The 16,262-nt window shown below is 43.9% G+C and overlaps 2 protein-coding genes across 2 annotated transcripts in view; both read left to right on the top strand.

Annotated features, from left to right (window-relative positions):
• sgip1b (SH3GL interacting endocytic adaptor 1b) overlaps positions 1-6,261 on the top strand; it is a 45,925-nt gene extending 39,664 nt beyond the window's left edge. The window contains exon 24 of the mRNA XM_079819375.1: positions 5,015-6,261. The gene's annotated coding sequence lies outside the window, so the exon portion shown is untranslated. The remainder of the gene's footprint in view (positions 1-5,014) is intronic.
• Positions 6,262-7,820: 1,559 nt separating this feature from the next.
• Positions 7,821-9,473, top strand: dynlt5 (dynein light chain Tctex-type family member 5; the record flags this gene model as incomplete). The annotated part of the gene is made up of 4 exons (XM_079819046.1): positions 7,821-7,924; positions 8,008-8,099; positions 9,022-9,146; positions 9,270-9,473. The coding sequence occupies 4 exons, from the start codon at positions 7,821-7,823 to the stop codon at positions 9,471-9,473; spliced, it is 525 nt and encodes a 174-aa protein (XP_079675172.1).
• Between the last annotated feature and the right edge of the window lie 6,789 nt (positions 9,474-16,262).

The following is a 16,262-nucleotide window of genomic DNA, read 5'->3' as shown; positions in this document are numbered from 1 at the left end:
TGTGGCGATGCAACTGTGTCCCAAGACCGCTGCGGACTGGCGGGGTGCCCCGCGTCTCCCCTCCCGGGCGTGTAAGTTCTCGTCCGGTCTCACGGGCAGGGCTTACACCGCCTGCGGGGAAGCCGCATCATCTCTGCATGCTATGGCGCTCCTGCAGGTCCACCAGGCCAAGGCGCTAAAGCAATTGCACGAGGGTAGTTCCGACCAGGGTGTTATGCAGGAACTGCGTGCGGCGACTGACCTCGCTCTCCGGGCGACGAAAGTCACTGCACGCTCCCTGGGTCGGGCGATGTCCACACTAGTGGTCCAGGAACGCCACCTGTGGCTGAACCTGGCAGACATGCGTGATTCCGACAAGGTCCGGTTTCTCAACGCCCCTGTCTGTCAGGCCGGCCTCTTCGGCGACGCCATCGAGAGCTTCGCCCAGCAGTTCTCGGTGGCCCAGAAGCAGACGGAGGCCATCAAAAACATCCTGCCCCGACGACCCGCTGCTGCCTCCACCCAGTCGTCGTCGGCAGCACCTCCGCCTGCTCGTCGCCGAGGGCGTCCCCCTGCGTCCGCCTCCGCCCCTGCGAAACCCAAGCAGCAGCCTCCACCGGGAAAGCAGGGTGCCGGACGTAAGGGAGGCGCCCAACCCGCTCAGGGCTCCGCTAAACCAGCCGGCAAGCGCAAGGGGAAGCGGCCCTGAGACGGGCAGCCCAGGGAAGACGGGAGCTGCTCTGAGGGAGATGATGTCCGCATCTTTCTCCCACCCCCCGGAGGAGGACCGGGGGGCCCCGACTGGTGTTACATCTCTGCCGCTGGCTCTCCGGAGTCCAGCGGCACCCACATTCTCAATAAAAGAGCAGTTTCTATTTTCCCTGGGCCCCAAGAGGGCCAGGTTGGCAGTGCGCGACGCCCCCGGGCCTTGCCACTCCTTTCCTCCCCTCTCCCCCTCGCCAGGGGGCAGCAGTGTGGGCACCGAGAACGCCCCCGGGCCTTCTCACCCACACTCTGCCCCGCCCTGGAATATTCGGACAACACTCCGGGCCGCCTCCGGGCCTCCCGAGTCGGGTCCGTCCATTCCACTTCGCTGCCCCACCCCGGGTACGTCTGTGGTGCCGTTGGTCCCGCTTGTACGGTCTCTGGGGGCTTGGCTTCAGCTCCCCAGGCCGTCTCGCTGGCTCATCCGTACCATCAGACTCGGCTACGCGATTCAGTTCGCTCGCCGGCCTCCCAAGTACAAGGGCATCCTCTTCACCTCAGTGCGGAGCAGCGATGCCCAGGTCTTGCGGTCAGAGATCGATGTCCTGCTGGCGAAGGACGCGATCGAGCCGGTTCCTCCAGCCGATATGAAGGCGGGGTTCTACAGCCCCTACTTCATTGTACCCAAGAAAGGGGGTGGGTTACGGCCAATCTTGGACCTGCGTATCCTGAATCGGGCCCTGCACAAGCTCCCGTTCCGGATGCTAACGCAGAAACGCATTTTCGAATGCATCCGTCCCCAAGATTGGTTTGCAGCGATCGACCTGAAGGACGCGTACTTTCATGTCTCTATCCTTCCTCGACACAGACCGTTCCTACGTTTTGCGTTCGAGGGGAAGGCATATCAGTACAAAGTCTTGCCCTTCGGGCTGTCCCTGTCGCCTCGCGTCTTCACGAAAGTCGCAGAGGCAGCCATTGTTCCGCTCAGAGAACGCGGCGTTCGCGTCCTCAACTATCTCGACGACTGGCTTATACTCGCCCAGTCTCGGGAGCAGTTGTGCGAACACAGGGACATGGTGCTCAGTCACCTCAGCCTGTTGGGCCTTCGGGTCAACCGAGAGAAGAGCAAACTCTGTCCCGCACAGAGGATCTCTTATCTCGGTATGGAGCTGGATTCGGTCAGCCAGACTGCGCGCCTCACGGAAGAGCGGGTCCGGTCAGTGTTGAACTGCTTGAATTCGTTCAAGAACAGGACGGCGGTCCCACTGAAATTTTTTCAGAGGCTCCTGGGGCATATGGCATCTGCAGCCGCGGTAACGCCGCTCGGATTGCTTCATATGAGACCGCTTCAACACTGGCTCCATGGCCGAGTCCCGAGGTGGGCGTGGCAGAGCGGCCAGTACCGGGTCCCAGTGACTCCTTACTGCCGCCAAACTTTCAGCCCATGGTCCGACGCTTCGTTTCTCCGGGCCGGGGTGCCCTTAGAACAAGTGTCCAGGCATGCTGTGCTCTTCACGGATGCCTCCTCCACGGGCTGGGGGGCCACGTACAACGGGCATGCAGTTTCAGGTCTGTGGACGGGACCTCAATTGCATTGGCATATCAATTGCCTCGAGTTGTTAGCGGTACACTTGGCACTGCGCCGCCTCAAGGGGCCGCTACGTGGCAAGCATGTACTGGTCCGTACGGACAACATTGCGGCCGTTGCGTACATCAACCGTCAGGGTGGTCTACGCTCCCGTTGCATGTTCCAACTCGCCCGCCACCTCCTCCTTTGGAGTCAGAAGCATCTGAGGTCGCTTCGTGCCATTCACATCCCAGGTGCGCTGAACCAGACAGCCGACGAGCTCTCTCGCCAGTCGACACCTCCGGGGGAGTGGCGACTCCATCCCCAGGCGGTCCAGCTGATATGGGACCTCTTCGGAGCCGCACAGGTAGACCTGTTTGCCTCTCCGGACTCGACCCATTGCCAGTGGTACTATTCCCTGTCCGGGGGCACCCTCGGCACGGATGCACTGGCGCACAGCTGGCCCCGGGACCTGCGCAAATATGCGTTTCCCCCAGTGAGCCTTCTTGCACAGACCCTGTGCAAGGTCAGGGAGGACGAGGAGCAGGTCTTGTTAGTTGCGCCCTACTGGCCCAACCGGACCTGGTTCCCAGAACTAACTCTCCTCGCGACAGCCCCTCCTTGGCCGATCCCCCTGAGGAGGGACCTTCTTTCTCAGGGACGGGGCACTCTATGGCACCCGCGTCCAGACCTCTGGAAACTCCATGTCTGGTCCCTGGACGGGACGCGGAGGTTCTAGGTGGTCTACCACAGGCAGTGGTAGACACCATCTCTTCTGCTAGAGCCCCCTCTACGAGGCGCCTCTACGCTTTGAAGTGGAACCTGTTCGTTGAATGGTGCTCTTCCCACCGGGAAGACCCCCGAAGGTGTTCGATTAGTGTCGTGCTTTCTTTCCTGCAAGATGGGCTGGAGCGAAGGCTGTCTCCCTCCACCCTCAAAGTGTACGTCGCAGCAATAGCGGCGTATCACGACGCAGTCGAAGGTAAGTCCGTAGGAAAGCACGACTTAATCGTCAGGTTCCTCAGAGGTGCGAGGAGGCTAAATCCTCCTCGTCCAAACTCGTTACCCTCTTGGGACTCAGCTCTAGTGCTCAGAGCACTTCAGAGCCCTCCCTTTGAGCCTTTGCAGTCTGTGGAGCTTAAAATCCTGTCAATGAAGACAGTGCTTCTGACGGCATTGGCCTCCATCAAGAGGGTAGGGGACCTGCATGCACTTTCGGTCAACGAATCGTGCCTAGAATTCGGGCCGGCCAACTCTCACGTTGTCCTGAGACCCCGGCCTGGATACGTGCCCAAGGTTCCTACCACTCCCTTCCGGGACCAGGTAGTGAACCTGCAAGCGCTGCCTTCGGAGGAGGCAGACCCAGCCCAGGCTTTGTTATGTCCCGTCCGCGCTCTCCGCGCTTACGTCGACCGGACTCAAAGCTTTCGGACCTCAGAGCAACTCTTCGTCTGTTACGGAGGCCAGCAGAAGGGAAAGGCTGTCTCCAAGCAGAGGTTGGCCCACTGGATAGTGGATGCTATCGTCTTGGCTTACCAGTCCCAAGACGTGCCTTGCCCGTTCGGGTTGCGAGCTCACTCAACAAGGAGTGTTGCTTCTTCCTGGGCGCTGGCTCAAGGCGCCTCGCTGACAGATATATGTAGAGCTGCGGGCTGGGCGACACCTAACACGTTCGCTAGATTCTATAGCCTCCGTGTAGAGCCGGTATCTTCCCGCATCCTCGCCCCCAGTGGCCAGTAGCGCTAAGTGCCCGTTCTAAGTGTCGGCTTGCAACGCCACTCCCGCCCTTTGGGCCGGATACGTGCGTCTATTTTTCTCCAGTTGTGTTCCCCGGAAACGGCTAACCCTGTCGAGCTCCTCCGTCACCCCTGCGGTGCCAGACGTTGCGGCCGTCTGACGCCAGGCCTGCACCCGTATGCTTGTGAAACGTGTGTGTAGGCTGGGTTCCATATGTAGCGGTCCCCTCACGGCTACCCCATATGTGTATTCTTCCACGGTACCAGCTACCCTACTCGGCTAGCCCCGTGTCTTTCCCTTGACAGAGCCCGCTCTGTCGTCTCTGGGCGTGTTCTTTCCCCCCTGGGACCAGGCTGGAACCACCCCAGAGACTGCCATATGTTGCACTACCCTGCCAGGTTAGTCCTTATGTGTATTCTGCCACCTAGCCTTCTACTGAAGGACGTGGCTCCGCAGCGTACCATCTCCCGAGACGGGCACGCTTTCCCAGTGTTATCCAATAGTCACACTGAGTGGGTCTTGCAGAAACAGCAGTGACTGACCTCCCTGCTTGGAGCCCTGACTTCCGTACCATCTAAGACGGTCCAGTGCGCTCAAGCAGGACGCTGGAAGGGCCAGCGCCCTGGCGTTTTGGTAGGGATCCCAATTCGTCGGTCAGTTCCGACGTACGTCGAACGTGACCGACTGAAAGGGAACGTCTCGGTTACGTATGTAACCCTCGTTCCCTGAAGGAGGGAACGGAGACGTACGTCCCGTCGCCAGGTGCTGTGCTTCCGCTAGGGGGCCGAGTCACTAGTTCGGCTCCTCAGCAGAAAAAAGCAATGATCAAGCATTCCACTTCCTTATTTATACCCGCGCTGCGGGGCGGTGCGTGGAATGCGTGGATCGCATGCCAATCTCCATTGGCTCGTTTTTAATACACTCGAAGTAGATTGGTCTCTGAGATCAGATCCCAATTCGTCGGTCAGTTCCGACGTACGTCTCCGTTCCCTCCTTCAGGGAACGAGGGTTACATACGTAACCGAGACGTTAGAATGCATCACTTCTGTCTAGTTGGCCGGTAGCCCTTTTGTTAAATTAAGTGCTTATACATGGATGTGACTATTACATTCATAATTCATGCAAAAAGTGATGCCTACTTAATTAGTTTTTTCTTTATCATTTACTTATTTAGACATTTTAGGAAAATCCAACTTCATTTGTGTCAGGGATGCAGAATTCCTTAAGGTGAAAAAAAAAACTTAAGGAACTAGTCAAATACTATAAACTATTTCCTTTCGGTTTTCCACAATGTGGATTTTATTTTCCCAAAACATTGTACTGTAGCAATATTTAAAGATAATGTGTAAAAAATGTAAAATAGAAATTGTTAAACATGTATCCAAATGGATATAGAGTTTCTATGTCTTGTCATAGAACAGATTTCATGTCAGGTTATTGTTAATATTTACAGTTCATGGTGGCACTTTATTTTTATTTAATCATTTTTAAAATGTATGTAATTTATTTTATGCCTAGTTCTGTGGTTCGTAATGGATTCCGGACACTCACTAGACTATTTTATTGTTCAAAAAGGGAAAGAAACAGCAATGGACTAGTACAGAAGAACATTTTATCACATCCTTTCATTTATCACTTCCCTGTACTGTATTGTGTTTTCAGCTCACATATTTTGGTAAGTAAGGAAATGTTCATCTTTATTCTATATGATTTCTGTTCGCTGAGACTTGTGGATCATTGCCTTTAAAACTGTTAGATTATCCATCCAAGTGTGTAGAAACTTTCACTAGAAAAGCCTCAATTATCTCTTGTTATAGAGATATAGTTTGGGAATATACATGATGTTCCTGGATAATCTTCAGTTATGTGCTCTGGCTAATCTGGTTTTAGTTAAGCAACATTATTTCTACCATTAATAAAGTGTACTTTATTTCAGTGGTTTGGAGGCCTTACCTGACCTTAAAAGTGGAGCGATGGATAGACAACTGCTGCTTGCGGATGGTTCATTCCAGTTAAAACAAGTCTCAATCTCTCGTTTTATAAAATATGTATTTATTACTTTTTATCCCACTGATGTTGTGGTATTGTGTTTGTCAGCTAACTTGCATCTTGTTCATTCATCGTTCAGAAAATGGAATATGCAAACATTTCATGCATAGAATAACCTCTTCCCAGATTTTAAGAGAATATAGAGACTGAAAATGCTAAATATATCAAATGTGAAAATAATGTAACGTCTTGAAAATAAAATCAAGAAATTCATGTTTAACATTCTTGGCGTCTTGTTAAAGTCACTGTCTGTCACTAACGCATTATATGCACTTTAAAGGATTCGTTCACCCAAAAATGAAAATTCTGTCATTAATTATCACCCTCATGTCGTTCCAAACCCCAAAAAAGACCTTCGTTCATCTTTGGAACACAAATTAAGATATTTTTGATCAAATCCGAGAGCGTTCTGACCCCACATAGCCAGCTATTTAATGACCACTTTCAAGGTCCAGAAAGGTAGTAAAGACATTGTTAAAATAGTCCATGTGACTACAGTGGTTAAACCTTAATTTTATGAAGCGACAAGAGTATTTTTTTGGCGCAAAAAAAACCCCAAAAAGCTTTTTTTTTAACAATCTCTATTTTCGTCTGTGCCAGTCTCCTATGCTGTTGACGTAAACGGTGCAGCACTTCCAAGTTCTACGGCAAAACGGCAGCTCACCATTGGCTAGCTCCTGCATCAGCATCACACCCATGCATTGTGGTGCTCACGTGAACAGCGTCAACCAATGGTAAGCCAGCATTCTGACAGCGTCAAAAGCACTGCACTGGTTCTGTAGCTGGATACTATTGGAGAGAAGAGATTGTTGAATTTTTATTTGTTTTTTGCGCACATAAAATTAAGGTTGAACCGCTGGAGTCATATGGACTATTTTAACAATGTCTACTACCTTTCTAAGCATTGAAAGTGTTAATTAATTTGCTGTCTATGGAGGCGTCAGACTCGGAGAGCTCTCGGATTTAATCAAAAATATCTTCATTTGTGTTCCGAAGACGAACGAAGGTCTTACGGGTTTGGGAACAACATGAGGGTGAGTAATTAATGACAGAATGTACATTTCTGGGTGAACTATCCCTTTAAAACTCTTGCAAATAACAATAAGAACTTTGTATTTTTTGTTGCAGGGATTACATTTAATTTAAAATGACCAGTATAAAATATTCTCAAATATTAGAAGTGTAGTAAACTATAGTCAACACTATTAGTTTAATAGAACTAGGCCTACATAAACTATTGTTTAGTTTTGTTTCCTTTGAATTAGAAAAAAGTATTATTAAATTGTGAATAATCTGAACTGTGTTCATTATGAAGCCTTTCTCAACTATTTGATTAATCCGATATCACACTAGAATCATTTTTGCTTATAAACGCTTAATTAGGTCACGTCTACGTAACCAAGCAAAATCAGCATTACATCTAAACATTTAGTTGATGGTCTCCATATAATTTGTAATATAATATCGCTGACAGGACAAGCCACCCAAAGTGAAAATGAAATCCACTGTTGTCAAGGCAACGTTTGTCAACAAGCCTATGACGATCCTCAGCATTTCCGGTTTGTGGAATAGACGCATCAAAGCGGTAAGTGCATTTTGCTGCGATAAAAGTTATGTAGGCTAGCCTACAAGTGTTTTAATTTATATTACGATATATTCTATCATCAATACAAAATAAAAAAAAATTGAATACACTTATACATTTAGTGCTTTACCAATGTAAATGTAAATGTCTTTTTTATATGTTTAGTAGCAGATACAATTCAGTCGATTTTTCCGCGAAATGTCTGATTTAGCGAAAGAGAAAGCAGCACGTTTGCTGAAGAAACGTGGAAGTGTATCTTCTCTGGGCAGTCATGAAGTCAGAGCCTTTGGCAGAAAAAAAGAGTGAGTTACTGTCATTCCACACATATACAAACTCGCAAAACAAAATAATATGTATATATATGCCGTTTGTTTTTTCTCTGAAGCTCTATCAGCACTTTGTCCTACATGGAAGAGCCTGGACATCATGATGATATTCCACGACCTACAGTGCAAATGGAGAACACCTATCGGCTCAGTGAGTCTCTTTTCTTTGACAGTTATGGAGATACTAATATCACCAAACAAATGATAGTCATTAATAAAGATATATCAATATGATTTCACACAAAATAAACTAATATCATATGAGTAATTCCTGTTACGCAGTATATTTTCATGTCTTTGTTGAATGTGTCTTAGTGTAAAATGGAATATGAATGTATGAAGAACTTAATTAATCTAAATATCAACATTTACATTGAATGATTATTGTAATTAATGGGGTTATTATTATATCTATATTTCAGACATCTATTATGACATATCTTCAATTTAAAAAATGGGCAGCAAAATATGTAAATATTCATATGCCTGTATATAAGTGATCGAATAATTTTACCTTTCAGATGAATCTCTTTTACTAGGATTCTGCTTTGTCTGTCATCAGTTATTCGATTATCTTGTTAACTAAATTGTCAAAAATGTATTATATATAGATCAACAATAGTTAATTTAGTATTTTACATTAATGACACTTTCAATTTTGAATTATATCAAAAGTAATTGATACATTCTGTAAAAGTTTATCCGAGGGGGGGCTTTTTACCCCAGGTAGGGAGCCAAGTTACCCCAATATTGCCTTTTTGAATAATTTTACAATTTGTACTATAATAACTAAATTAGCAAATGTTTTTATTTATTTCCTATAATAACACAATGGCTGATGCATCATTATCCTGCACATGCTAAACTTATATCTAAATAAATATTTTACAATTTAAAAATAAATGAACATTGCTTTTAAGGGGGGCATCTTCCCACATGTTACCTTATTTTATTAAGAAATATTCTTTCCCCCATTTAATCAAAATGTATTTCACAGATTATCACAGGCTATGAAATCAAAGATATCATTATAATAGTTCTGTATGAGTAATTCACTGTAAATGTTCGAGCAGCCTCTGTGCGACGTTTCCCAGTGATAACAGTAAAAGACATTCTGAAGGACGTGTTGACCAGCTACCTGCAGGAGGAGAAATATGAACCTGAGTTGTGCAGGCAGATGACCAAAACAATCTCTGAGGTCCATTTATTTTTTCAAAATCTCTCACTTTTTAGCCCAAGTTATAAATATAGAGACATGCATTCAAATTGAACAAACATATAGTATGGGCTGTTGAAATCTTTGTTGTTATTGCAATTTCAGGTTGTCAAGGCCAGAGTTAAAGATTTGATGATTCCTCGCTATAAGTTCATAGTCATCATCAGCATTGGTCAGATCAGAGACCAGAACATTCGCATGGGGAGCAGATGCCTGTGGGACGAGACGCGCGACAATTTCTCCTCGCATACTTTCAAAAACAGCTCGCTTTTTGCCGCCGCGACTGTCTATGGTGTCTATTTTGAATGAGTCTGAAAGAATAGACCTTAGTCAGGGTAGTGCCATATTTAATTTTTGACAGGAATGAAACCGAGGCTTTCAATGGATTGTACTGTTGTTTAACAACATACCGGTTGTTCAGCTGACGATACGTGTCAAACAATCTTTCAGTAAACAAAAACCATAGAATAGTTTTGAAAGTTGTGAAAATTATGTGATCTAGGACCATTATACAGTGCGAACCATTGTAAAGACTGTACGTCTATCCCTCATTTACATTTACATTTACATTTAGTCATTTAGCAGACGCTTTTATCCAAAGCAACTTACAAATGAGAGCAAAAGAAGCAACTAGAACAGTCAAGGGCAACAGTATGCAAGTGCTGTAACAAGTCTCAGTTAATCTAGCACAACCTCATTTTCATCTCTGTTAAATTCAATATGGCATCCAACCTGACTAAAATCTGACTATCAGCTGGTTGTTAGTGACAAGTGAATGTAGTGAATGAGCACCACAGAGAAGTGGCCAAAAGTGTGTCCGGGCTAGGAAAATTGATGACATCACCCTTTTTGTTAAAAAATTTGCTAAAGAATTTGTAAGCAATATTGCATAGTTGGTATGTTTGGTAGTTTGCATGCCAAATTGTGCCGACATAAATTTCCGCCAGGCTGTCATACAAAGAAATAATGAGCACATGCAAAAACAAGAGAGAACCAATGATATATTAATAACTGATTATGTTGTAGTTAATATCTACTTTTTCCTGTGAGATTTTTGTTTTTCTATGCAATGTTTTTAGTAAAATAAAAACCTATAGTTTCCCCTTTTTGCAATATTATTATTATTTTTTTTATTTATTTTTTTAAGTAAACTTAAAAACAAATCTCCCATCCACTTTTGGCCACTACTCTGATCATTCTGAAGTTATTGCCTGTGATGTTATTTAATTTTTATTGAAGCACATATTGGACATGATTTAACAGCCATTGTCTTAACAAGAAAACGTTTTACCTCGTATAAACAATTGAAAATGTAAATCTCTTTCTGTGCATTGGGTTGAAATGTCTTAAGTTTAATACCTCATTGTATTTCATACCTCATTGTAAGTCAATAAATCTACATGTCTATGCCTATATAATTTGTTTACTATTATTGATTTGTTTTGAGAACATAGACATATTATTGAAGTATTTTCAGTTATTAAACTCTGTCAATCATTGTTGTTTGTTCAATTTATATTTAAACTTAATGAAACTTAATTTAATTAACAAATTCCAATATTTTAGATACTTTTCAGTCTAGTTTTAGATCAGTGCACAGTACGGAATCTGCACTGTTGAAGGTCATCAATGACCTGCTGCAAGTTCTCGAAACTGATTCGCATGCGGTGCTTGTCTTGTTTGTTTTAAGTGCTGCATTCGATACAATCGATCAAAGTATCTTGATACATCGGTTGGAAAAGGTGGTGGGAATTCAGGGTGTCGCCCTGCAATGGTTGGCCTCTTACCTCAAAGACAGAACCTTCTCAGTGAGCATTGGGAAGTTTTCTTCTTTTCTTCTGACCAGACCACAATGCAGAGTCTGGCTGAACCCAGAGCGGAACATCCTCCAGCCAAAGGACTTAACCCTCGATTAGCCCAGTGGGCACTCTTCTTCACCCGGTTTGATTTCACCTTTACTTACCGACCTGGTACCAAGAATTGCAAAGCGGATGCTCTATCCCGTCTGTACCATCCTGAACCTGACTCCAATCCTCCTGAACCAGTTCTCCCTCCAGCCATGGTGGTTAGCCCTATCCAATGGTCCCTCGACCATCAACTCCTCCAGGCAACCCTCACCGAACCTGCACCGTCGGGAGGTCCTGAGGGACGGTTATACGTACCATCTGCCTGATGTCTGTCCCTCATGGACTAAGCACATATCTCTTCGGGCTCTGGACACCCAGGCAGCCAGCAAACCCTCTCGCTCCTACAGGATCGCTACTGGTAGCCCAACATGACCCAGGATATCTCCCGATACATCAAGAGGTGCTCAGTCTGTGCCATTTCCTACGGAAGCTACCCGAAGGGAAGCTGGTAGACCTACTGATACCCTGACGTCCATGGTCACATCTGGGAGTTGGCTTCATGACTGACCTTCCTCCATTTAACCATCACACTTATATCTTTTTTCATTGTCGACTGGTTCTCTAAAGCCTGTAAGCTGATCCCTATCAAGGCTAGGTGATAGGAATAGCTTACTTGTGGCCAGAGGAGGAACAGGTTGAGCATTCGAGGAAGGTCTAGGGGAGCTACAAAAATGGAAGCGTCTACAGGATTGACCAGCCCAGTCCTCACAATAGGCAGGATGTGCATTTTAAAAGTCAATTTTAAATGCATTTGAAAAGTGATCTATTTACTTACATTTTTATTTTTTTATTAATAAACTGAAAATGTAATTCTTAATTTTGAAGGAATAATGGCACTTTAATTGTGTAATACAACATTTAACACTTTCTCACAGTAGGTATCAGTCTCATTCTACCCTCTTCTGATGTGTTTCTTTAGGTCCAGCTCATCCACCACATCTTCTGACATCTGCAGGATGTAGGCTATTGCTGAGCACTGTCCAGTAGAGAGTTTCTTCTTTGAGTGTTTCTCTGAGGTCAGAAACTCCTGAATCTCTCTGTAGAGAGTCTGATCTTTGACTTCCAGCAGACAGAGGAACCTGGCAGATGGATCTATCAGCTGATAGATGGGGATCATTTTTGATTTTCTGCTTAATGTACCTTGTGATTTCCTTCATGCTCTCTGAGCTGCTCTCAGTGTGAGCCAATAGACCATATCAAAATCTTTGATTGGACTCCAATGAGATGCCCAAAAGAAATCGAAGAAAAGGGTCATACTGTCCATCCTGACTTTCTAAAGCTTTGTCTACTGCCCCTTTAAACAAACGTTGCAGTGCAGTAAAACACTTCAGCACCTCCATAGTAGTACTCAGTATTGAAAAGCATCCAATACAGCAAGAAACTCTTGAAAACTCAGATGTATGAAGCAGTAAACTTTTCTCTCATTAATCACAGCTTCCACCTTAAAGATCTCAGTGCAAATACCAGAATTCACTGAGGCGGTCTGAGACGTCAATGCCACACTTTATCAGGTCCTCCTCATAGAACATGATATTGCCCTTCATCAACTGCTTGAAAGCCAGCTCAGCCAGTTTCAAGATGACTTCTCTATTGGACTGCAGGACTTCTAGCCCTTTATACTTTTGGTTATTCACACTTAATGATCAGGAAGTGTATGTACATTTCCGTCAGAGTCTGAGGGATTTCTGCACTATCATCTTGTTTCAGAATGTTCTGAAGCACAGTGGCTGAGATCCAGCAGAAGACTGGTATTTGACACATTAAGTGGAGACTTCTTGATATTCTAATGTGTGAGATGATTATGCTGGATTGATGCTCATCACTGATTCTCTTCCTGAAATATTCTGCCTTCTGAGGGTCACCGAATCCCTGAATTTCAGTCACACGGTTGATGTATTTAGAGGGGATCTGACTTGCTGCTGCTGGTCTGGAGGTGATCCAGATGAGAACAGAAGGAAACCGCTCTCCTTTCATGAGGTTTGACATCAATGCACCAACTGTTGAAGTCTCTGTCACATCAGAAACTGTCGAAGCATTTACAAACAGCAAAACTCTACTTTCATCAAAGATGAACACCACTTTACTCTCACCAAACATCTTTGAGTCCAGATGTTGAAGTTCAGGGTAAAAGTTCAGAAGAAGTTTGTGAAGACTATACCTCTGCTCTTTAACCAAGTTAACCTCTCAAAATGGAAGCCCAAACATGAAATCTACATCCTGGTTGGCGTTTCCCTCAGCCCAGTCCAGAATGACCTTCTGCACAGAGACTTTTTCCAATTCCATCGATGCCTTTAGTGAGAACAGTCTTTATTTTTGCTTGTTCAGGTAAAAGGTCAAAGATGTCATTGCAGTGGATTGAAGTGTCTTGTGAGTGTTGTGTTCTGGGTGTTTTCTCCATGTGTAAAACCTCATGTTCTTCATTCACCCCATTACTCTCTCCATGATGTAAAGTTTCCCTCATATAAGCGCTCATATTTTTTCTTCATGGTGGATTTGTGAATCACTTTGACTCTTTGCAGTATGCCATCCACTGGTTGGTGAGAATCCTGTTGCAGGTCTCCAGTCACCTTGACTCTGTGTGGGTGCAGAACAGAGAGTTTACATCTTTTCCATACTATGACAATTAATGGGTGACATGCTATTGAGCTCAATATGACCCATACTGGGTTCATAACACCATAAAACCTTCTTCCGTGTGTCATATTTATCTAAAAGCTGCAGAAGAAGACAAGATTTCCAGTCTGTTTGTCACAAAAAGCCATCAAATGGCAATCTCAAAAGACTTGCAATATAACTCACAAGTCATATCAGGGCCGTAACCACCATAGGCATTAAGGGAGACAAATCCCCCCATTAATTGTAAATGGCCAAATACCCCCAATATGTGATATTTCTTAATGCTGCGCACCGCTGTGTTAGTTGGTGATGTAACAAAAGTTACACTTTTAGGCTAGTCTGCCTGAGCGGTCTAACAGGACTAGTCGATTTCAAAATGATGGCCAATCAGATCAAAGAAGGCAGTTCACTGAAGATGAGAGTGAATTCCATTCACATACAGTGATGCAAACTACTCGTTTTTTATGTAATTTTGCTATTTTGAATTGAAAATATGCTGTCATTTAAATGATGGTGTCATTCATAACTGAATGTGACATGTCAAAAATGTAAAAAAATTGTTTTTTTTGCCTTAAGACACAAACAAGAGTGAATGTGTGCATATTTTTAAATAAAATGTTATTTGCAAAGAGTTTAAATTGTATAATTGTAGGCTACAATTAGAAATAAAACTTATTTTATCATTCTTATTTCTTACTACCTATTTATTCCCCTGAATCCCTTTTAATCCTTTAATTATTTACTTAATGTCTTTACATTTACATTTAGTCATTTAGCAGACGCTGTTATCCAAAGTGACTTACAAATGAGAGCAATAGAAGCAACTAGAACAGTCAAGGGCAACAATATGCAAGTGCTGTAACAAGTCTCAGTTAATCTAGCACAGATGTCTCAGATCTTTAAATGAAAAAGAGCAAGCAAATAATTAGATTTGTCTGTGAACTGCTTTTAAATGACCCACTTATCATATATTATACATATTTTTGTAGTACATCGTTCTGATTCAGTGTTTTCATTTACGTCAGAGGTAACTGTTTTATTACTGAGTAGGTGAATGAACCTGTTGCTCTTCAAGAACACAGCTGTATACCTCACATCTGGTAAAAATTATTAAAACAAATGTAAAAGATAAGTAAATGATAACGAAATTTTCCTTCTGGACAAAGTTTCAGTGTTTTGTCTTACCTGGGGTCAAGGGTCATGGCAGGAGGGAAATCCATGGATTTATTACTCTTCACAGACAATAGAGTTTGGGGATGCTGTCTGATTCTGGTGATGAATGACATCACCCTCCTCTCTCTCCCCTCACACACACTCATTTTGCGTAGCTGTATTACCTGATCAATCAATATTGTTTAGATGTGCGTGAGAATATGAATGCATTAGGAAATACTTCCACTGTACTAGTCTCTGACATAATGTTGTTGATATGCACACACTGAGCTGAACAGTGATAATTTAGAAGACATGACTGCATGCAACATGATAGATTTAGTGGGGTAACAGTGGGGGGAAAGGACAACGTCAACCCTAAAATGTACAAAGCACTTATAGCTTAGGCTTAGTTAACTAAGCTTTCAAGACAGACGAAATTTCAATCAATTTCTATAGAGAAAGCTTTTTGGATTGTAACTTAAAGGGTTAGTTCACCCAAAAATGAAAATTCTGTCATGAATTACTTACCCTTATGTTGTTGGACACCCGTAAGACCTCCGTTCATCTTCGGAACACAAATGAAGATATTTTAGTTGAAATCCGATGGCTCAGAAAGGTCTCCAGTGGCACAATGCACTGTACACTCTCAAGACCTATAAAAGGTACTAAAGACGTCGTTACAAAGTCCATCTCACTACAGTGGTTCTACAATAACTTTATAAAGCGACGAGAATAGTTTTGTGCGCAAAAAAACCCTAAATAACGACTTATATAGTGATGACCGATTTCAAAACAATGCCTCATGAAGCTTCAAAGCTTTATGAATCAGCGAGTCGAATCATGATTCAAACCGCCAAACTGCTGAAATCACGTGACTTTGGCGATTCAAACTGCTGAACCGACTCACTGATTCATAACGGTTCGAAGCTTCATGATGCAGTGTTTTGAAATCGGTCATCACTTTATAAGTCATTATTTAGGTTTTTTTTGTGCACAAAAACTATTCTCGTCGCTTTATAAAGTTATTGTAGAACCACTGTAGTGAGATGAACTTTGTAACGACGTCTTTAGTACCTTTTATAGGTCTTGAGAGTGTAAAGTGCATTGTGCCAATGGAGGCCTTTCTGAGCCATCGGATTTTAACTAAAATATCTTAATTTGTGTTCCGAAGATGAACGGAGGTCTTGCTGGTGTCGAACGACATGAGGGTAAGTAATTAATGACAGAATTTTCATTTTTGGGTGAACTAACCCTTTAAGGAATGCGGACCAAAAGATGTTACACAAAACCGACTTGTAGGCCTGTTTAGATTATTTTAAAGTAGCCCCTATGCATTAGCTTAAGTAGGCTAAATATTTTTAAACTTGCGCTTTCTTGAATCCGCTGATATTGATCTCTGCTCATAAGATCACGCCTATGT

The sequence above is a fragment of the Gobio gobio genome (assembly GCF_949357685.1).
Source record: "Gobio gobio genome assembly, chromosome: 6".
Classification (NCBI taxonomy): Eukaryota; Metazoa; Chordata; class Actinopteri; order Cypriniformes; family Gobionidae; genus Gobio; species Gobio gobio.
This window is presented reverse-complemented; position numbering and strand designations above follow the sequence as displayed.